We start from the raw sequence: 23,255 nt of genomic DNA, 5'->3' as shown, positions 1-23,255 counted from the left end.
AGGGCTGCCTCTGCTCTGTAGCTCTGCTCACCACTCAGAATATTTGGCTCTACCGTGGCCAACTAAAATAGAATACTTGAAGATTGGTTTCTTGTGGAGGAAGAGAGGCTTGTGGCAGTTCTTTCTTTTATGATGGATGTGACAGATGCAGCAGCTAATTGTCCCTTACTATCTATTCTCCCTTCTTCCATGTTAAGAGAATCCCTGAATTTCAGCTGGCATGTTGTTACCCTGAAAAAATGTTCAATTTCCCTCACTCTCTTGGCAGCTTTGGGCAGTGTGACTAAATTCAGAACAATAGGATGTGGGAGGGAGTACTGTAAGCAACTACTGGCTTGAGTTCTTTAATTAGGGAGCATGCCCTCTCCTTCCTGATTTTTCACCTTCCTAATGGCTGGAATGTGGCTGTGATGGTTAGCTGTCCTGGACTTTGGGGATGAGGGCAATACCTTTGGGGCAGAAAACTGGCAAGACAGAAGGAACCTGGGGCTCTCACTAGAGCTACTATATGAGCCCTGGACTGCTGATGCTCAGAGCTATTATGTTAAAGAGAAATAATTGTCCTGTTTAAGCTGTGACTGTTTTTGGTCTCTGTTTCAGCAGCTCATTAGTACAGTGGGGGATAAAAAAAGTATGAGGTTCAGTGTCCGCTGAGTGATATGAACAAGATGAGAAATATACTTTTAAAGATATTTAATAAGTCTTTTTTCAAATCAGTACAAAAATTTAAATACAAAAATGATTTGCTATTGACAAGTCTCAAATCTATCATGGAAACTCAAAAAAGTCACCAGTCTGGTCACCTTTCATGGTGTTCTGTAAAATATTTGAGAACAGTCACCCACTACAGACATTCTTTCCCTCCGTGGGATGTCATACTGCATTAAAACTCTGTGTTTAAATAACATAATGCCAGTTTGGTCCATTTCACATGGAAAAGTTCTAGCTGATTTTGAATTGAATAGGGATTATAGCACTACCCCTAGACTTTTGAACATGTAGTTGTTTCATCTGCTTTTACACTAATGTGTTAACATAATGTGCAACACTTAAAAGGGAAACACAGACACATAGATAATTATTTAAAATTCTTTTTTAAATTAAATGGAGTAATTCATTTAGCTCTGAGATTAGCACCATTGTAGAATACACAGTATCTGGCATAGATTTTGCTCCTCCCCATCTAAAAGTTAGAAGCATATGCCTGATAATATACACACTCACACACATTATATGTATATATATATATATATATATATATATATATATATATAGGCAATTGAGTAACAACCAATAAATAAGTTGGAAGGTATTTTAAAAAGTGAAATTTGGTCTTAACTAAAGAGGTACTGTCTCTCTTACTTGGTGGAAATAAAAAGCCCATACATGTACAGATAAATATGGATTTACAGATCAGCTGATCTGACTTGCTTCCAAGCCATTCCAATGCAGCTATTCAGCAGAAGGAGCCCAGTGGATCCTTGTTGTCTCCATAGTCATCAGTCCAAAACCAGCATCCTCAAGACCAATCTGAAGGATGTTTGACCACATAGACACTGTCTGCTTTGAAAATGAAGGTTGGGTCGGGTATCTTTTGATGGGAAAATCTGTCATATAATTAGCAGTGAATAAGAAACCCTCTGGTAATGAACTCATTTCTCTTCTTAAGAAATTGAGAAGAAATGGTGCTCGTATACCATGTAAGGGAAAGACATCTATTAGGTTGAGGAGAATTTTTCTTGATGGTTAAAATGATTCAGATTTGACATAGACACATTTCCATGTGTGTTTATACCGTATTTATTTGTGTATTTTTCCATCTGTACCTTTCCCCTCAACTTCTCACTCTTAATTTTGAGGAACAGATACAAGATTCTACGACCACAGCCCCACATTATTTCCCCCAGTGGCTTATAGTATCAGCAGCAGACTCATAGCTGACTGAAATATTTTGCCTGTGTTTTGAGACCAGATTTGAATGCCTGCAGCAGTTAGTATGTACCTAAGTGAAAACCTGGAAAGATACTTATTTTTCTCTTTAAACTTGTATTGGCTCTTGGCTTGTGCTGAGTGTGAGGTGACACAAGCAGCACGGGCTCTTATTGCCCTTTGACATTTCAGATAGCTCTTCCACAGGTTGCTTCTAAAGAAACAGTTCTTTTCCTACAGTTTTAGTACCTACACTAGTACATCCATTTTTAAATTTAAAACTTGAGAAATTGTTTTTTCAAAAAAAGTTATTTTCCTATGTAATTCTGAAATTTTTTTCTCCCCACATGAAGGATGGCTTGGATTTTGGAAATTGACTTTGGAACCTGAGACAACATGCCAGTTTGCATATATACTACACCAGGAAATTTCTTCAAAATTCAACTGCTACTGAAAAATAGCAATAGCCCTTTCATGGGTGAAACCTCATTGTAGTCATTTGTATGGGTAGGCAAAAGAAGGGGATTTTTATACACATGTAAACATAATTAAAAACTGTTGATAATGAATATTTCACAAAACTGGAAAGTTATTATTTTTTTCTTATGACTTCCATGTGTTTATATTAGTTGGGTCATAGTGGAAATTACATGGAGGGAAGAAAAAAAATTACAGAAAATAAAACAAAAAGGATCCTTAAGAAATAAGTGAGTTAATTACTGCTCCTGTCTCCCAACTGTTTTTTTAGCTCCTTTTGGGGCACTGCCTTATGTCCCTCAAATGTCTCATCCAGTGTGAGGCACACAGAATTTACTGAGTAAATTATATGGCAGGCGATTAGCTCACTTGTTCTTTTAGAAACACGAGATACACAATTCTGAGGACTCGTGTTGATAAGAGACATACAGCCTCTGACGGGAGGGAAATAGCCCTTGGACTAAAACCCTACTGCTCCCCCCGACTCCCTCCCACTGGGGCTATAGCACAGCAGAACTCCTCCCCCACCTTCCCTGGCAAAACATCTGCCCAAAGACAGAGGAAATTATGCAAGTAAATACGGTATATAATTGTTATCATTGACATTTCCTTAAGCCATATTTATAAATCTTTAAACAATGTGAGCAAGTGACTTTCATTAGCTATGATCTTTCATACTGAAATATTTTGACTGATCTGAATAAGCAGGTTATCATGGAAGCATATAACAATACAATAGCTATTATGATTCCAGTGGGTACAGCACAAGTGTCAGTACTTGATACATAAATCTATCCCATCATTTTTAATTACAGGCTGCTATGCAGAGCATTAAACATGCATCTTAGTTTTTATTTGTACATGATGGTTTAGATTTTCACTTAAATATAACTTTCCAACTATATAAATGTTTTGAAGCAATTATGTTTTTCATTTGGATTTTTTCGGTGCGTCATGTTCTTTTCTTCTATTAAATCTCTCTTTCTTTTTTTACATGGGATACAATAAATATCCTGAAAAGGAGGAATGGACGTACTGCCCAGCATACAGTCCTGCAGCCTGTTCTGAGGGCATTTGGAGGAATACTCGGTCTCCGGGCCTGAGCAGCAGCACCGCACTCCCAGACGCCTGGTCCAGAAAGCCCTTTTTGTACTCATCGTACGTGTACATCATGGGCTCGTTGTTCTTGAACAGAGCAACCCACACGTTGCCCCCCTTGCAGTGAACGTGGTATGCAAAGTAGTAGACCCCGGGAACCTCGCAGGTGAAGATGCCCGTCTGTGGGTTGTAGTTCTGTCTGCCATTATAGAGCAGTTTGTCAAACTTCACCGGGGCCCCCACAGGTGGGAAAGGTGCAGTCAGCTCAGCTGTAAAGGCAGGCATCTCGTAGGCTGGCCCTCCATTCTTGCCTTTCTTAGCCCCATAGGCATGGGGGGGTTTCACTCCATCAATTCCCAGCCCCATATCTGGTAGATACTCTCCATGGGGTGGTGGTGTAGGGGGCATCACAGCTGGGGGCCCTGGGGGTCCTGGAGGGCCTGGGGGCCCTGGAAGGCCCGGCTGGCCTTGAGGACCAAGGGCACCAGGCTTCCCTGGAGGCCCATGAAGTCCTGCTACTCCAGGCTTCCCTACTCCAGGGAACCCAGGGGGCCCTGGGATACCGGGTTCCCCTTTGGGGCCTGGCATTCCAGGTGGTCCAATGGGCCCACTTGGGCCTGCGATCCCTGGGATGCCTGGAGGGCCCTGTAAACCCTGATCCCCTGGGATTCCTGGTTCTCCCTTTGGTCCCAGCAGCCCTGGAGCACCAGGGAGCCCTGGTAAACCCTTGTGCCCAGCTTCCCCCTTGGGCCCTATGGGACCTGGCAAACCCCTCATGCCAGGGGGCCCTACTTCACCAAGGAAACCTGGCTTTCCTGGAAAGCCTTGAAGCCCTGGCTCGCCCTTGGGACCTGGTGGCCCCTGTGGCCCTACAACCCCACCTTCTCCTTTGGGTCCAGGAAAACCAATAGCACCTGGAGGACCCATAGGACCTGGGATTCCAGGCAGGCCTGGCTCTCCTGGAGGACCCCCCATTCCAGGGGCACCTACTGGTCCTTTCTCCCCTCTTGGTCCTAGAGCCCCAGGAAGACCCCCTATGCCCTTGTCACCTTTGGGTCCTGGGAAGCCTGGTTTCCCAATCCCTGGAAGGCCTGGGGGTCCTGGCAGCCCTGGCAGTCCTTGCTCCCCTTTGCCACCTGGAAATCCTGGCTGGCCAGGGATCCCGTCCTGGCCTGGTTTGCCAACTCCAGGCATCCCGGGAGGTCCTTGAACTCCCGGGACCCCAATAGGGCCTTGGGGCCCAGGTTCCCCTGGAGGACCTGGCTTTCCCAGGGGACCTTGGGGCCCAGGGAAGCCTGTCACTCCGGGTTTGCCCACTCCTGGAAGTCCAACAGGGCCAGGAGGGCCATGCATCCCTGGAGGACCCTTGAGGCCTGGCAAACCTGGCATCCCAAAGCCCTTCTCCCCTTTGGGACCCTGAAGGCCTGGAGGTCCTGGTGGTCCTTTGGGACCTCGCTCTCCCTTTGCACCTGGTTGCCCTGGTAACCCTGGCCCACCAGGTTTTCCAATGCCAGGAAGTCCGTGAGGCCCTGGAGGTCCTTGCGGCCCTGGGATCCCCATAGGCCCAATCTCTCCTTTGGGTCCAATTTCACCTTTCGCTCCAGGCATTCCCATGGCTCCTGGCTTTCCTGGCATTCCAGGCATACCTGGTTTTCCAATTCCTGGGTATCCCTGTGGCCCTGGTTTTCCTTTGGTTCCAGGTATCCCATGGCCTGGTAGGCCGGGGGGCCCAGGTGGTCCTCTTGGGCCAGGCTCTCCACGGGGACCTTGCTCCCCTCGTAGACTGGCTAATGGTATTTCTACTGGGGGAGAGGGACAGAGAGGGCGGGGGAGGGGGGGGAGAGGGAGGGGACAAAAGGGAGAAATTAATATTTATTATTCTTCAAGGAAGTCATGACGATCATTATTTAGTTTTGACAACCTTAGACCATTACTTATTGAGAGGAAAGACTAGGAATAATGTGTCCATCTTCCGGGACCATCAGAACTTAAAGAACAATCAAGCTAATAATTGCTTTGTCACGTTTGAAATACTTTTTGAGGACTGATATCTGTAGCTGCTTTTATCAGCATTGGTTAAAGAAAAAAAGCTAAAAGGTATGAAGAAACATTTTTCCGAGTACAAAACTCCAAGTTTTGTTATGGTGTGTTCACTGTGGAGATTTTGGAAAATTCAAAAAAGGATAAAGAAAAATCAGAGTTGCCTATAATCACTTGACATTTATATGTACTTCCATCTCATGTTCTAGGTGTGCGCGTGCGCGCATGTGTGTGTATTTTAAACAATGGAGTCATTCTCCATTTTTATTTTTTTATTACATTTTCTATTTAATGCTATATTTTTCCATGTCCTTGTTTTTTTATATAATAATTTGTGGCTAAATATTTCCTCTTGTGTTGAAATACAGTATGATGTGTTAGGGAAAGTAATTATCATATAATAGAAGTATTTTATCTTGTATGTGGTTTAATAACATCTTCCACATGGAGCACCTGGGTGGCTCAGTAGGTTAAGCAGCTGACTCCTGATTTCAGCTCAGGTCATAATCTCAGTGTCATGGGATCAAGCCCCATTTAGGGCTCCACACTCAGCAGGGAGTCAGCTTGAGATTCTCTCCCTCTCCCTCTGCTTCTCTCCCCCACACATGTGTGCACATGTGCCCTCTCTCTCTCCCTTCAAATAAATAGATAAATCTTAAAAAACTAAATCTTAAAAAAAATAAATAACATCTTTCACATCTGTCCTCTAGAGCCAAATACTTTTGCTTAATTTCTTTAATGTGCTATAGGATTTCCTAAGTCTCATATGAATTCAAATTTTTAATAAATTATTTCTCATTTGCAAATTGGGTTTCAAACAGGAGAAGTGAGTAAGATACTTGAGGCTGACAAGCAGTGTGGGGAAGGAATTGAGCTGGGCAGAGCAGGAAGCTCTTCTTGGTCTTGAAGTCTGGACTGGGCCACTTGGGCCTTCACTGTCTCGGCTTGCCTCTCTGTGCAGCAAGAATATTATGGCCCTGCTACAAGATTAGATAATAGATGTGAAAGACGTTGTGCTTTCACAAATTATTATCAAAATACAAAGCACATCTCTGTTATGATGATTATACTGTGCCTTTCAGAGTAACACAACTCTGGATCTTCTATGCTACTGAAATGAAACATAAGTGAAATTTATGGCCTCAAAGTTTTATGTTAACAGCAGTCACGTCTTAATCCTGACCATTATATTTTTCACTGACCTACTGTCAGGGAACAAAATAGAACCGCAGAACTCATATTCTTAGCAAATTCTCTTATTGCAATCTGGTACCCATCAGAATAAGTACAGGAAGTGCCAAAAGCCAGGCAGGCCACTTAAGAAAGGAAGGAGAACAAATGGCTGAGACCATCCCCTAAGTGGAATATCAGCTCCTGAAGAGGAAAATTGGGAATACTTCAATTATGCTAAGTCGATAGTCTCGTACTATTAAGACATGTTATATTTAAGCAGTGAATTGTGTAGTACATACTACGATATCAAGAGTGTCTGGGGCAGGGTCATGTCTTACTCATCAGGATTCCTTGGTGTCCAGCACAGTGCCTGGAATGTACTCTGTTCTTAGTTAGGGTTTCTTGAATGACCAACTGTAGCAACTCAAAAGTTTTATGATGCTTTAGTATTTACTGAGCATTTTTACTTACCTATGCCATTGATTTTCTCAACAGATCTTACTTTACAAAGAAAAGTAGTTTCAGAGAGGTGTTTTTTTTTTTAATTGAAATATATAATTGACATACAGTAGTTATATTATTTTCAGGTCTTTCATTTCTGGCCTCTAGGCCTCTTAGCACCAAATCCACTAGCACCCCAGACAGAGATTCCTGCTTTTTCAGGGACCAGTGGGAATGACCTCCACTTCCTCAAAGGGAATTGCTATGCCGATGCAGTTCTTTTCCTACAATTTCTAGGTTTCCTAGGAATCCAGATGAACCTCATGAAGTTTTAAAAAAGTGTCTCTCACAGTGATAAGCATTTTGTAGGTGTTGAATAACTAATGAATATGGCTGGAAGGCAATGGGAAAAATTTTCATCTCTATATGCAGTCCTTACCCTTCATAGTCTCCTCTCAGTTTATTGATTAACAGGTGTAGTAGCTTAATTAAAGCGCTCTTAAAAACACTGGCATTTATGCAGCATCTGGTTCACAAAGTGCTTTCATATGTATATATTTCTAACACAGCAGGTCCTTAACAACACTGCTCTCCCAGTAAAGAAGACTGACTAGTCACCTGTTTTTATTTTGAGTTTTCCAAAGATTTATTGAAGCAGAAACAAGTTAGCCAGATACTTGTTGGAAAAAAGCAGTTTTAATGGTATTCAAAAATACTTTTTAAAAGGTATTCTAGCACAAGTTTTCTTTGTACACTAGATGATGCTGTAAACTTTTTTCGAAATCTTTTAAGGCTATTGGTTCTTAAGAACTAGAAGTTATTCCTATTCCAAATCTACCTTGTGCTCCTGAAAAACTGCAGAAAAGCACTTGAAAGCTGTTTCTTTAAGATAATGGATTTCTTTTTTTAATTCTTGGAGGTAATATATTGCTGCACCAAGTCATGTGCAATTTTCACTCAAGGTCATCGTGATGCTGAGAAATTGCATTGATAACCTGTCCCTCTCTAGTTTCAACCGTCTTAATCAGAAGTACCCTTTTTGAGTGAGTGTCAATGAGAGGGAGTGAATCCAGATTGGCTTCCCTCAGGTTCAGGGAAGAAAAGTTTGGAAGAGGCAGAGCAGTCCTGCTCTCCACGCCTTCCAGCAGCCTCCTGTAGGCTTGTCACCAAACCCCCCCAACCGCTTTAATCCCCCAGCATCTGGCCCAGCTTCTGACACTAAAATAGATGCTCATTAAATAGTTGCCAAATGTTGGAATAGATAATGAATAAGGGAATAAAAATACATTTTGTGCCATTTAATGCTGTTAAAATAAAGCACAACATAAAACAGTAATTTTGCTTGTATTTTTAGGTCTTGAACTTTTCAAGGATAGAGTTTAGAGCACAGTAAACAATGTCAGTAACACATTCCAAAATAAAAATTTCTAAAATTTAGCTTCTCCCCCGATCTTACAGTTTCGGATTTTGGAAAGCTGCTGTTTCATAACAGCACAGGAATATGATGTTACCTTTGCCTTTCTTAGGTGCTGCTTCCTTGCCCATTCTTGGCACTGGCTGAATTTCCTTCATATATTGGGGTAGATGTGGATATTCTTTGCCATACTGCATGCGGGGCAGCTCCTTGCCCATGTTAAGGCCATCTTTCCCCAAAGGCATGTGAGGTCCTTGCTGGCCCAGAGGCTGGTATTGCGGAATTTGCGGTGGGATCTGAGGAGGAATTTGTGGTGGCAGCGGCTTGATCCCATAGTAAGCACCAGCCTGAATGAGCCTGATGGAGCCCAGGGAAATGGTAAGCAGCACTCCCAGCAGTGGAGGGCCAGGTGGCATAGCCATCACCTGCGGAAGGAATGAATGCACCAACATGGTTAAAACTGGCAGGCCAAGTGACGAGTTTACCTAGAGAAAGAAGGGGGAGAAAAAGGAAACAATCTTTATCATCAGAACATCACCCGTGGAAGGCAAATGAAAAGGAGGATGATGTTACCTCTCAGAAGGAAATAAGCAAAAAATAGAAAAGATTAGGAACTGTCAAATGAAGGCAATTGGTGGGATTATAAGCTATGGGAAATACTGCTGTGTATCCCCAAATATCAATTCTGCTTTCGTCCATAGTATTGGAACTCTTGATTTTTAGCTGGAACAGAGCAGCCCAGAATAAAGACATTTCAGCCAGGTGTGGTGATGTGACAAAAGTTTTGTCCAATTGGATGTAGTTGTAATAGGTACAACTTCCAAGAAGGATCCTAAAAGAGTGGCCCTGTTTTTCCTCTTCCTTCCTGCTGGCTGAAATGTGGTTACGTTGCCTGGAAACAGACCAGACACCTGGGACCAGGAAGTGAAATCCGTGCACTGAGCATGGTGGAGTAACAAGCTAGAATAAACCTCAGCCTTTGTTGAACACGAAGGTCCCTATTAATCCTTACATTTGAAATTTGTTTACACAAGAAAGAGCTAAAGGTTTATCATCTTCTTTAAATCGCTGTTATTTTGAGTGTCACACATTTGCACTAAACTTAATCTTAATGGCTAGAGTACATTGTCCAAAAGGAGACAAACTTGGTGTCAAGTCAGGCTTTGTTAGTACGAGCCAAAATTCTATTCTAAGTGGAAACAGTTGGTAATTGATAAGCTTTACGCCGGGGGCTGGGATTTTTCATCTGCCTTTTGCTTTGGTGTGGTCACAAAGTAATGTAAGATTTAAAGAGCAAGCAAACAACAGTAATGAAAACTGTGGAAGTCTTCTGAATTGGAGAGAAGGTACTTCATGTGACAGTCCCAAAATATTTTAAAAAATCACTATCATAATTATGCACATACAGGAATGCCATTTCGTTCTACTTAAATACTATAAAGTCGTTAATTTAGAATTTGCCTAATTGGACCTGGAGTGCACTGATGTTTGTCTTTATACTATTATGAAAGAAAGGAGCTTACAAGGCAAAACTAGTTGTGTAAAGAAAACAACGATGTTTAACTACTCATGAGAATAAGCTGTACAAGCCCTTTAATAGCATCCTTTGCAGTTTAACAGTTAATGGAATAAATATTAATGGGGCTTATATGTTTATAAAAAACGAACTCAAAAAGACCTCTGGAAATGCCTAGGGCTGAAAACCCAAAAGCCTAGGGAACTGCAGTGCTCACAAAGGCCCACTAGAGGGTAAGTGTGGTACACATTGAAGTCTGTTCTCCAGGGTACTCACACGACATAATAAGGTGCTCCCCACACCTTTAAAAGGTCTTGATGAAAATCTGAATCCTCGGTGGAGTGTCACCATTATGCTGGAGAAAGATGTGGCAAGGTTCTCACAATTTTTAATGTAAGAATATTCTGGAGAACTTTGAATAAACTTCTATCTCTAAATAATTATAATTTCCATTCTGTGAGTTTGTTTTCTTTGCTTCTGCCTTACTTAATTCTGGATCATAGTTTTCCACTTCTTAGAAAATATGTGTTGACTTTGCGACATCCTATTCAAGAGTAATGCCAAGAGTGAGAACAGGCTACAAAAGAATTGGTTAATAAAAAGCACCTAAGAAAATATTTAATGGAATCTCTACCACAAAATTCACTGCTTTACAATTTTTTAAAGTATACTAACTAGTCATTTCCCCCCAAAACATCTGTCAGCAAAATGATTTATAAAATGTCCTCCATTTCATAAATCAGAATAGTCTCAAGAACTGGTTGATTCAAATGTACTTGAAATAATACATGGGCTGGTAAATGGGAGGAGATAGAAAGGAATTATTTTCTGTCTAAGAATGATTAATTATTATAAACCATTTGGAAAAAGCCACAAAATTAGTATTGATTTATACTCGGTAATAGTCAGTTTTATTTTAGATGGGAAAAGAACATCTGCTGTAAGTACTCAATGATAAATTTATTGACTACTTACCAAACACAATGCTAGACCCAGCCAGGGATTACAAAGATAAATATAATATGGTCAATGGGCCCTGCCCCCACAGAGCTTAGACTTTTTTAGTAGACGTGACAGACGTATAAACTATTAATGAGTAGCAAGGGATATCCATAAAAAAGGTAAATTTCCCACCCACTTCTGTCCAGTAACTTAAATCCCTTCTCTTGGAGGCAACAACTTTTCCCATTTTTCTTCATGTTTCTGGAGGTGTTCTAAGAATATGCACATATACAACACACACCTTTAAGACACAAATTACAGTATACTATACATACCACTATTCCTTACTTTGTCCACTTAGAAGACTAGAACTTCAGACCTTATTTCTCAGTTTTATATATCTTAAGAGATCCCTTCAACTTCTTTGTTAAAAATAAGACTCAATTGTTCTCTAAAGTCCTTAACATTCAATGTCTAAGGCAGTCACTAGAGAGCTGAAAATGTTAATCCATACCAGAAATACATGGTAATACCTGGTGATGTATAAGCTGGGACTTAATTCCATCTTTGGGGATGACTGAATTTAATTACTAAACCCTAAGCTTGTGGTGATGTCTTTAAGAGTAAGCTAGCATGCTTGGCCCTTCGCCCTTCCATCAATTCAGTGAATGTTTTGGATTATATTTAATAATCTTTAAACCAGGACAATCTAATGAAACACTGGAAAACTGGAAGGAAGCAAAATGCCTGGGAAGACCAGTTGAATACCAAAGGCCCAGTGGATCCTTCTTTACTACAATTATTTCCTCTTGTAGGCTTGGCCTTTCTCTCCTGAAAACCACCTCTTTAGGTCTGCCATCTGCCATTTCTCTGGCTCTTTATTTAAATAAACTTTGTTCAGTTTTAACTTGAATATTTATATAGGGGCCCTGGTTAGAATTTACCGCTTGACTTACTTACACTTACTAATTTCCCTCTTGTCCCTGAGGATATTTTTGGTGGTCAAAGTGGTGTGGTGGTTCTCCCCAAATCACTCAGAAGAACATCAGATTTGTGTAAGGCTATACAAACACCTGGTGGGAAGAAGGAGCCTTGGAATTTCTGCTGGGAGAAATGGTGGTAATGGGTTTTCTTGCCTCTTTTTCCTTTTTCTGAGGGTGCAGGACATAATAATGTGAGTTCTAGTCGCTGTTTTCTTAGATTTCTATTTGATACCACACGTGCATGAGTGTGTGCGTGTGTGTGTGCGTGTGCGCTTGATTATGCATGAACATAAACATATATAATGTGTGTGGACAGTGGATCTTTGCCAGTCAGGCCAACTTAGTGATGGGTTTCATGTCATTATGAGAAAAGCCTTGAAGAATAAGTCAAAGACCTGGAGTTGAGTTGTAGCTCTGCTATTCACCATGTCTATGACTTTGGGCAAGTCCCTTATCTTCATTTAAGCCTCAGTTTCCTTCCCTATAAAACAGCAACTATAAAAAAGAAATAATAATCTCAGCTTCTCCCACAGAGCTGTTCAAGGACACAAATGATAATACGATTTTTTTGTAAGCTGAAAAGCACCATTCAAATTTAAGTTATTATTAATGGAGTGTGACCAAAAAGACAAATCAAAACCAACTAAAATGTCAAAGACTTTCAAAGAAGGATACTAGCCAAAATAAATGTGAGGTTAACTGCAGTAATGATAAACCTAACATGAATAAAACAATAATGGCCATTAAAATGTACTTGTTAAAAATGGCAAAAAAGAGCAGCTGAACCAAGGCAGTTATTCATTCTGGTGCCAAAGTCGCCAATCCTAATCATTTTGAACAGCCCTAAATGGTTCCCTATATTTGGGAAGGGCTGCAGAGAGTTTCAGTTTCCTCATGTGACCCATAATGTATATAACAGAATAATGTGATATATATTATTTTAGACACTCCTCAGCATTTTATTTGTACATTTATCCCCATGAGATTTTGGCTTGCTGTGCAAAAGAATGTTCTTGCCCTAAATCCAACTTTCCCTTTCACATGGTGCTAACACAGTGCACACACGTGCACGCACGTGTGTGTGTGTGTGTGTGTGTGTGTGTGTACAAGCCTCTCTCATCTGCTGCTGGGCAGCCCCTCACACAGGATTGGTAGTTTCTCAAGGCCTCAGATTTATCGCCCCTGAAGCAAGGGGAAGTCAGACAGAATCCTACCCCTGCAGTATTCACCAGAATTGTCTCCTTGGCTTTCCCATGCCTTTTAAAGAAGGTTCTGTCCTGCTTGCATTTCTCAGAGCAATTCATTCATTAGGTGTAGATCTGTAAGGAGTGCCTACTAATTATTACTGTTATGGGTACTAGAGAAAGGAGTGAATTAGATGAGGTCCTTGACCTTATTGAACTCACATTCCAGTGTGGGGAGACAGGCAATAATAAACAAGTTAAAAATAAATTTACAATTTTAGACTTGAGTGCTGTGAAGAAAACCAAGCAGGGTGAATGGCTCGAAAATCACTTGGGGCAGAAGACACTGTTTTGGAAAGGGTGGTGAGGTAAGACCTTTCTGAGAAAGCAAATTTTGGATAGAGATGTGAAAGTTGAAAGGCTTATTTGTCTTTCAAGACACAATACTAAAAAAACCCGAGAAAATCCTATTTATCACAATGGTAGTTACAAGTGACTTTCACTAATGTAAACCTATGTTTCAAAATTTTACTCTTCATCTACGTCTATACTCATTTTGACCTCTTTATTGTATTTTTTTTTCCCCTGGAGGTTTCTCCTTTTTTACTTTTTAATCTTTCTCCAGATTTCAACCCTACTGTATAAGTTTGCTAGGGCTGCCAAAACCAAGTATCTTAGACTGGATGGTTTAAACAATAGAAATGTATTTCCCCCCAGTTGTGGAGACTAGAAGTCAGAGATCAAGATGTTGGCATGGGGGTTTCTTCTGAGACCTCTCCCCATGGCTTGTAGATGGCCATTTTCTCCCTTATCTTCACATGATATTTCTTCTGTGTGTTTGTGTCCTTTATAAGGACACCAGTCATGTTAGATCAGGACCTACCCTACTGACCTCATGTTAACTTAATTTCCTCTTTTTTAAAAAACCCCTCTTCATTAAATACAGTCATATTTGAAGGTACTAGAGGTTAGGACTTCAACATATGAATTTGGGGAGGACACAACTCAGCCCATATCACCTACCATTCCTCTAGACCAACTCAGGTCCTACTTCTTCCATCAAGTCTTCCCTGCCTTTTCACCCATCATTATCTTCCCTGTCCTACTGAAAATTTAACACAAAATTATTTTTTTAAAGATTTTATTTGAGAGAGAGAGAACATGTGTGAGAGATTGAGAGAACTAGTGGGGGGAGGGGCAGGGGGAGAAGCAGGCTCCCCACTGAGCAGGGAGCCCAACGTGGGACTCGATCCCAGGACCCTGGGATCATGACCTGAGCTGAAGGCAGATGCTTAACTGACTGAGCCACCCAGGCGCCTGAAAATTTAACACAAAGTTAAATGCAGCTCATCGACCTTATGTTTTTTCCTATTGTTTTTTTTGTCCATTAGACCACAACATGATTGTAAACTTCTTGAGGACAAGGAAAATATGTGATATTCTTTTGATTTTCTCAATATTTATTGATAGAGCTTGACAGTCAAAACTCTTAGTGTTGATAGAGGCTTTAGAAAATATCTACTTTAGCCTCACTCTGCATTTAGAATCCTGTCTACAACAGTTGCTGACAAGAAAGCCCTCACATTTCCTACTTGAATATTAATAATGATAGAAACATTCATAAAGCAACCTATTACCATGTTGTACAAATTTTTTTAAAGATTTATTTATTTATTTTAGAGAGAGAAAGAACAAGTGGAGGAGGGGCAGAGGGGGAGAAAGAGACAGAATCTCAAGCAGACTCCCCGCTGAGCATGGAACCCAATGTGGAGCTCCATCTCATGACCCTGAGATCATGACCGAAGCCAAAACCAAAAGTCAGTCACTTAACAGACTGACCCACACAGGCACCCCATGTCATACAACTTTTGTTGTTATTTTTATTACATGAGCAGCTGGTAGGGGAGACCCACCTTTTCTGATTCATAAATGGCAGTGCACATGTAGCTTACTTTTAGTGGGAGGTGGGAAGGGGAAATTAAAAATATATCCCAAAATTGGCTAAGGCAAAAGAGGAATGGTTACATGACCTTTTACTATCATGCCAATAAGCCCACCTTAGGATCATCTAGGGACATGTAACTTATTGCTTAATTGATTAGCATTACAGATATTAACAACTCTAAACGATGTTGACCAGGATACGGTTTTATTGCCCTGTACTATGTTAACCAGTTGTGTATCTAACAGCATTATCTCAGCATTCTTTTTTACTAGCTTATGATGATAAAAGAAAAACCCAGGTTTATATTTTATTTCAAACCCACTTTGTCATCATGTTAAATAAAACTTTGACATGTTCACTTGTGAATGAGAGTTGTAGTTTTTTTACTTTTATTTTATTATGTTATGTTAATCACCATACATGACATCATTAGTTTTTGATGTAGTGTTCCATGATTCATTGTTTCCATATAACACCAGTGCTCCATTCAATACATGCCCTTTTTAATACCCATCACCAGACTAACCCATCCCCCACCCCCCTCCCCTCTAGAACCCTCAGTTTGTTTCACAGAGTCCATCGTCTTTCATGGTTCATCTCCCCCTCCAATTCCCCCCCTTCATTTTTCCCTTCCTACTATCTTTTTTTTTTTTTAACATATAATGTATTATTTGTTTCAGAGGTACAGGTCTGTGGTTCATCAGTCTTACACAATTCACAGCACTCACCATAGCACATACACTCCCTGGTGTCTATCACCCAGCCACCCCCTCCCTCCCATCCCCCACCACTCCAGCAACCCTCAATTTGTTTCCTGAGATTAAGAATTCCTCATATCAGTGAGATCATATGATACATGTCTTTCTCTAATTGACTTAGCATAATACCCTCTAGTTCCATCCACGTCATGGCAAATGGCAAGATTTTGGGGGTTTTTTGATGGCTGCATAATATTCCATTGTATATATATACCACTCTTCTTTATCCATTCATCTGTTGATGGACATCTTGGCTCTTTCCATAGTTTGGCTATTGTGGACATTGCTGCTATAAACATTGGGTTGCACGTACCCCTTCGGATCACTATATTTGTATCTTTGGGGTAAATACCCAGTAGTGCAATTGCTGGGTCATACAATAGCTCTATTTTCAACTTTTTGAGGATCCTGCATACTCTTTTCCAGAGTGGCTGCACCAGTTTGCATTCCCACCAACAATGTAGGAGGGTTCCCCTTTCTCCCCATCCTTGCCAACATTTGTCATTTCCTGACTTGTTAATTTTAGTCATTCTGACTGGTGTGAAGTGGTATCTCATTGAGGTTATGATTTGGATTTCCCTGATGCCGAGCAATGTTGAACACTTTTTCATGTGTCTGTTGGCCATTTGGATGTCTTCTTTGGAAAAATGTCTGTTCATGTCTTCTGCCCATTTCTTGATTGGATTATTTGTTCTTTGAGTGTTGAGTTTGATAAGTTCTTTATAGATTTTGGATACTAGCCCTTTATCTGATATGTCATTTGCAAATATCTTCTCCCATTCTGTTGGTTGTCTTTTGGTTTTGTGGACTGTTTCCTTTGCTGTACAAAAGCTTTTTATCTTGATCAAGTCCCAATAGTTCATTTTTGCCCTTGCTTCCCTTGTCTTTGGTGATGTTTCTAGGAAGAAGTTGCTGCAGCTGAGGTCGAAGAGGTTGCTGCCTGTGTTCTCCTTTAGGATTTTGATGCACTCCTGTCTCACATTTAGGTCTTCCAGCCATTTTGAGTCTATTTTTGTGTGTGGTCTAAGGAAATGTTCCAGTTTCATTCTTCTGCATGTGGCTGTCCAATTTTCCCAGCACCATTTGTTGAAGAGACTGTCTTTTTTCCACCATTCTTTCCCGCTTTGTCGAAGATTAGTTGACCATAGAGTTGAGGGTTCATTTCTGGGCTCTCTATTCGGTTTCATTGATTTATGTGTCTGTTTTTATGCCAGTACCATGCTGTCTTGATGATTACAGCTTTGTAATAGAGCTTGAAGTCCGGAATTTTGATGCCACCGGCTTTGCTTTTCTTTTTCAACATTCCTTTCTCTATTTGGGATCTTTTCTGGTTCCATACAAATTTTAGGATTATTTGTTCCATTTCTTTGACAAAAGTGGATGGTATTTTGATAGGGATTGCATTAAATGTGTAGATTGCTCTAGGTAGCATTGACATCTTCACAATATTTGTTCTTCCAATCCATGAGCATGGAACATTTTTCCATTTCTTTGTGTCTTCCTCAATTTCTTTCATGAGTATTTTATAGTTTTCTGAGTACAGATTCTTTGCCTCTTTGGTTAGATTTATTCCTAGGTATCTTATGGTTTTGGGTGCAATTGTAAATGGTATCAACTCCTTAATTTCTCTTTCTTCTGTCTTGTTGTTGGTGTATAGAAATGCAACTGATTTCTGTGCATTGATTTTCTATCCTGCCACTTGACTGAATTCCTGTACGAGTTCTAGCAATTTTGGGGTGGAGTCTTTTGGGTTTTCCACATAAAGTATCATATATCTGCAAAGAGTGAGAGCTTGACTTCTTCTTTGACGATTCAGATGCCTTTTATTTCTTTTTGTTGTCTGGCTGCTGTGGCTAGGACTTCTAGTACTATGTTGAATAGCCGTGGTGAGAGTGGACATCCCTGCCGTGTTTCTGAGCTTAGGGGGAAAGCTCTCAGTTTTTCCCCATTGAGAAAGATATTGGCTGTGGGTTTTTCATAGATGGCTTTTATGATATTGAGGTGTGTACCCTCTATCCCTACACTCTGAAGAGTTTTGATCAAGAAAGAATGCTGTACTTTTCAAATGCTTTTTCTGCATCTATTAAGAGGATCATATGATTCTTGTTCTTTCTTTTATTAATGTATTGTATCACATTGATTTGCGCATGTTGAACTGACCTTGCAGCCCAGGAATAAATCCCACTTGGTCGTGGTGAATAATCTTTTTAATGTACTGTTGGATCCTATTGACTAGGATTTTGGTGAGAATTTTTGCATCCGTGTTCATCAGGGATATTGGTCTGTAGTTCTTCTTTTTGATGGGGTCTTTGGTTTTGGGATCAAGGTAATGCTGGCCTCATAAAATGAGTTTGGAAGTTTTCCTTCCATTTCTATTTTTTGGAACCAGTTTCAGAAGAATAGGTATTAATTCTTCTTTAAATGTTTGGTAGAATTCCCCTGGGAAGCCATCTAGCCCGAGAACTGTGTTTTTAACATTTTGAGAATTATGCTTTGATGGGGACACAAAAAATAGCCAAAAACCTAAATATAGGCAGTGTTGGATAATATGGAGAAAAACAAAGCAGGAGAGGTTAGGTAAGGAAGTAGATGGTTATTATTTGTGGAGATGATGTTCTTTGAAACCCATTTTACTATAGAAACTGAGTCTTCTGTGCTTGGGTGGGTTGGCACCTGGGTTTTAAAGGAAGAGAGAAGCAACTCTAAATAATAGAGGATAGAGAAATTCTGGGGAATTCTGGAGGAGATTAAGTGTGAGCTGAGTTGATTGCTACATGGAGGAGAGTCCCAGAAAAGGAGATCTCCAGTGGAGGAGCAGTCAAGAAAAGAAAAATTCATTTCAGACAGGCTTTTTATGTTTATTATAGGATATGGATTGTAAATCTCCTCCTTCATATCCTCAGAGATGAGGAAACCCTAATCCTTCTGAAGAAAACCTAATTCTTTTGTGGGAATGGATTTTGGGGGTTAGGTGGAAGAATGGTTCAATGCTGCTCCAGGGTGGCAAGGGGCAAAATCTGTGGCTGAATATGAGAAAACCAGAGAACTAGAACCAGAGGACAGCTGGGGAAGGCAGGCCAATGAACACAAAAGTTATAATAATATTAGCTATGTTTTTGAGCACTTTATGCCAGCACCATGAACATACTTCAAATACATTATATTATAAATCTTATATCCACTTATTAAGTTTTTTTAATGTTAAGCTCAAATGATATCTCACGTCCTGTATTTGTAAAATTGATTATTTTACTGAAATTGAAGGCTGTTAGATCCCAAGTTAAAATTTTTAAATCCTTATTTGATTACTTTTGGAAGCCATCATCCAATACATTAACTAACAAATCTTTCTACTTTGTTTTGCAAGGTACAGATCTAACTATACTGTCACTTTTCTCCATCTTGACCTCCAAATACCAAGGCTGCCTTTTTAGCTGAAAGAAATAATTTCTCTGTTATATAGGATGTGATCCTGGACTGGATCCCTACCTTTTTGCTTTTTGGACTTGGGACAAAAGCTTGGAAGGTATTCATGAAATTAGAAAGCCACTAGCAAGGTGAATATGCTAAGATGGAACCTAAAGAAATAAAGCTCTCCAGATGTTGGTCAGTCACTCCAATGAAGGCAGTGGGCAAGATCATCCCATAAGCACTCATTAGTTTTAATTAATCTGCCCATTTACATCTATCAGGACTGATATAAATATAAAGCAGCTTGACCTACATGCTTCACTGATGAATCTGCTATAACAAAGAGCAGCAAACAACCTCACCTACTAGCTATCAGCAGACCATGATGTCACAGGACCTACAGAACCTGAGATGTCAGTTAGGTTGTGTCCCCACCTCTAGGAATGGGCCACCCACATAACCCCTCTGAAACAAATGACCAATCCCTACATTCCACAAATTCTCCAGAAGAGGAGATTTCACAACATTCCCCAGTAACCAACTGCAGGATTTCATAGACCTACATTTCTTAATATCTAATCTGGCTCTTTCTTGCTGAACTTTAAACTCATTTCCTCTTTCCCATTCTCAAAGGAGGTGGGAAACATCTGGAGAATATTTTTCTTAAAATAATAGTTCACATACTCGAAGTCTGCAATTAACTCCTTTTGTCTCTCTAAATGGAATCATGTCAGCTGCCAAATAGTTTATAAAATACTTGAGAGGACTCTTAAAAGAGAAAGTTCTAAAGTGGATTCCTTTTTTTGCTTTGTTTTGCTTTTCTCCCCATAACATGACCACATCATTGTTCTCAGAGCATAGAGCACCTAAATTCTAGTTCTGACCTAAGCCAGGCATTAACCTGCTGAGGCATTGGTTTCATTTGCAGAATGGGAACACTGGCTAGATGACTTCAAGGTCTCCTGTAGTTCTAAAATTCTATGGTGTGAACATGAATAACATATCCACACTTCCTAGATAAATAGTTTCATGATGTACATGCTCAAGCCTTTTGGATGTCATAAAGCTAATTAATCTCACACTTCCAGTTATCTTTCAATATTTCTCTCTCCCTTCTTAACACTCGGAGATGGAACAGGAAGAGTTTGAACAGCGCCCCCTCCCTGTAAGTATTCCTCTGATGACATGAGCTGCGCCTGACTAGAAACAAAAAGAAGGATCTCGATAAGAAACAAAGTTTAGGGATAAAAATCTGATTTGTAATTTTTTTTACCATATTTAAAGATTGAATAAAAATTGCAGCTTACTTAGAGAAATCTTCTAAAAGTGGCTACAAATGATTTAAAAAAAAAAACTTCTTACAATGTGTAAGCTCAAAAATTCCCTTGGAGTTACTTATCAAGTGTTGATGTATGCCTCCTGTCAGAGAAATGACAAATGAATACAGAGTATGCATCTTGGGAAGGAGAAGTGGGTAGTGAATAGTTTGACATATTCATGTTTCTAGGAGGAACAATGTTCATTATGTAAGAAAAATTGAAAATCCAAAATTTAAAGGCAGTTCTATAGTAAAGGAGGCTATGATGAGAGCATCCGAAGAATAAGGTCCTCCCCATCCTATGGGCCTGGTGATATGCAGCAAGGTCAGTTCCTTCCTGGCAGAGCCCGAGGAGGACTGGGGAGCACTCTGGAGAGCATCTTTCTGTCTTTTTCGTACTACTGCAATTTGTGTAAATCATACAATGTGAACTAAAGGTGTTTTTAGGCTGTTGCAAGGAACAATGTGTGGGGACAGTTCATCTAATATAATCCATTGAACTGAACATTGTAAAATTACTTATTTAGAGCAAATGGTTATAATATATTATATAAAATAAAAATTTCATGGAACATTTGTTCACTGAAAACAACTTTTTTCTTTTTTCTTTTCTTTTTTTTTTTCCTTTTTCTTTTTTTACTGCAAACACTTTGATCTTGCCCTGAACTCTTGTTCAAACCAATGGGATTACGAGTGAATTTCAACCAAACAGAACTCAGCAATATCCTTGTCACAGGGACAGTTAAAACTTAGTAGTTGTATTTGAAGTAGTTCTTTGTAAGTAAGAAATGAATTGAATAAAATAAAGTGATAAAATTATACTCATTCCCAAATATCTAAGATTGTAGAGAATAGAAAGTTTAAACCAAGTTAGGGAAAAAGACAAAAGCATATAACATGTTCCCTGAATGGCCATCTAGGTGCCCAAGTAAGAAGTTGGGGTCCTAAGGCAACCTCTAGATGTGGGAGGGAGGGCGAGGGAGGAGTAGATGTCTTGTTTATGGACTCCAACTTTCTGAGGAATGCTGTCATATTAGAAGCTCTTGCCTTTTCTCCTTTTCTATAATTCTGTATGCCTTCTAGATGCTTCACTATTGCTCAGCATCTTAAGAAAGGTTGAGAGATTAGGGGAAACTCAAACAAGTTAGTGGTTGTTCTTACAGTTAAAAGTTCTGGTGAAAGTTTTGAAAATTGAGAAAGTTGAAATACAAAGAACATTGTGCTCAGTTCCCAGCCAGCATGGGCACTACCTGGAAGCAGGAGAGACAACTCTTTACTACCATAGATGTTTCTGCCAGTACTTTCCTAGGATGGTTGCAAGGAAGGACTGACAATTATGGGAAGATCTTTTATTTTTTTTTTTTGTCTCATTCTGATTGGCACTTAGTACTTCTCTATCCGTATATCCAGAAGATTAAGTGAGCAAGCCAACTTCCTGTGTTAGCATTTTCTTTTTATTAGTAGGCTGTTAAGGCAGTAGATTGTTCATTTTGGTATTTTTATAGGAAACTGTGAAACAAACAAAATTCCTTGAACCAAGGAACAAATCCTAGCCTTTCCCATCTTCCATCATACTGAAATATTTATTAACTAATTACTATGTGGTGCTTATGTGTCTTTGTGGGCTTAAAGGTAAGAGGTACAGGGAGTGAGGCAGCCAAATTGTTGACCTTTCTTTTCCATTTTTAAGCTGGTTATTTTTGGGGTTCAAGTGTTGAAGTTTTATTTAGCTAAAATTGCTCTGAGCCACATAACCTTGAATGACTTAAAAGTCAAGCCCAAGAATTTCTATCCCACATGAGCAAGACATTAAATCAAATCAACAGCACTTGGAAATAAAAATAATTAATCAATTTCTTCCAAAATTGCCCCCCGACCCCCAACCCGAGCTAATCTCTAGTCAAAACAATAACCCTACTGGATTTGTGATCTTTAGCCCTGGAAATTTCCAAACTATAAAAGAACTAAAAAAAATCGACAATTTCTTGGTCAGTAAAAATGTGAATTTGTTCTTTCTCTGTTACACAGTTCAAGAGTAGCAGAGATCATTCCACAAGACTATTCCCAAAAGTGAATTTAAATTAAAAAAAAACTGGTTCTTAAGCTGGGGCTAAGCCCGAAACACCAAGTTGTGATAAATTGTCAGCCACAGAGAGGACCGCCTCTGAAATCCACCACTTTTCTACCACAGCTCCATCTAAGTAATTAGCCCATGTGGTCACATCCACCCCTTTGAACACAGACAGAGCACTGGAAACAACCAAACCACAGCTATCTTGGTATTGAAAATTCCATTTTTCTAAGGGTAGAATTTATTTTGAAGGAGAGAGAGATGGATGTGCTGTCTGGGAGGAAAAATCATAAGATTTTCACAGTTAATTCACTAAGCATTTCTCAGAGCAAATGGCAGTGGAGAGAGGAAAAGGACAAAGAATTATGTAATCCGTGTCTGTTCTTGGGGATACATCTGGGAAGGAGGCTGGGAGTGGGTAAGAGACTTTTCTTTTTATGACCAAAATTTGCTATGAGGCCCAAGAATTCACAGAAACATGGAATCTCATTGATAAACATGCTTCACAAATGTTATTTCTTAGGGCCTACAGTGTGAGTAGAAAACTCTCATCTC

At 39.9% G+C, this 23,255-nt stretch overlaps 1 protein-coding gene across 13 annotated transcripts in view; it reads right to left on the bottom strand.

Moving 5' to 3' along the window:
- Nucleotides 1–706: 706 nt before the first annotated feature.
- The window catches only part of COL8A1 (collagen type VIII alpha 1 chain), a 163,145-nt gene continuing 140,596 nt past the window's right edge, over nt 707–23,255 (bottom strand). For 8 of the 13 annotated variants that reach the window (XM_073892556.1, XM_073892562.1, XM_073892571.1 and 5 more), the window contains 2 exons: nt 8,670–9,057; nt 707–5,306 (listed from right to left, as the gene is read on the bottom strand). In XM_073892556.1, the coding sequence (XP_073748657.1) occupies nt 3,397–5,306; nt 8,670–9,024 (2,265 nt within the window). In that variant the 5' untranslated portion in view covers nt 9,025–9,057 and the 3' untranslated portion in view covers nt 707–3,396. Of the gene's footprint in view, nt 5,307–8,669; nt 9,058–10,364; nt 10,429–23,255 lie in introns of those variants that run through there. The other 5 variants (XM_025868590.2, XM_073892596.1, XM_073892550.1 and 2 more) reach the window with 3 other exon arrangements.

This window comes from Callorhinus ursinus, unplaced genomic scaffold (genome assembly GCF_003265705.2).
Source record: "Callorhinus ursinus isolate GAN/ISIS: 27379988/994484 unplaced genomic scaffold, GSC_fseal_2.0 scaffold1, whole genome shotgun sequence".
Classification (NCBI taxonomy): Eukaryota; Metazoa; Chordata; class Mammalia; order Carnivora; family Otariidae; genus Callorhinus; species Callorhinus ursinus.
The sequence above is the reverse complement of the archived record's forward strand: the minus strand, read 5'-3'. Positions and strand labels throughout refer to the sequence as shown.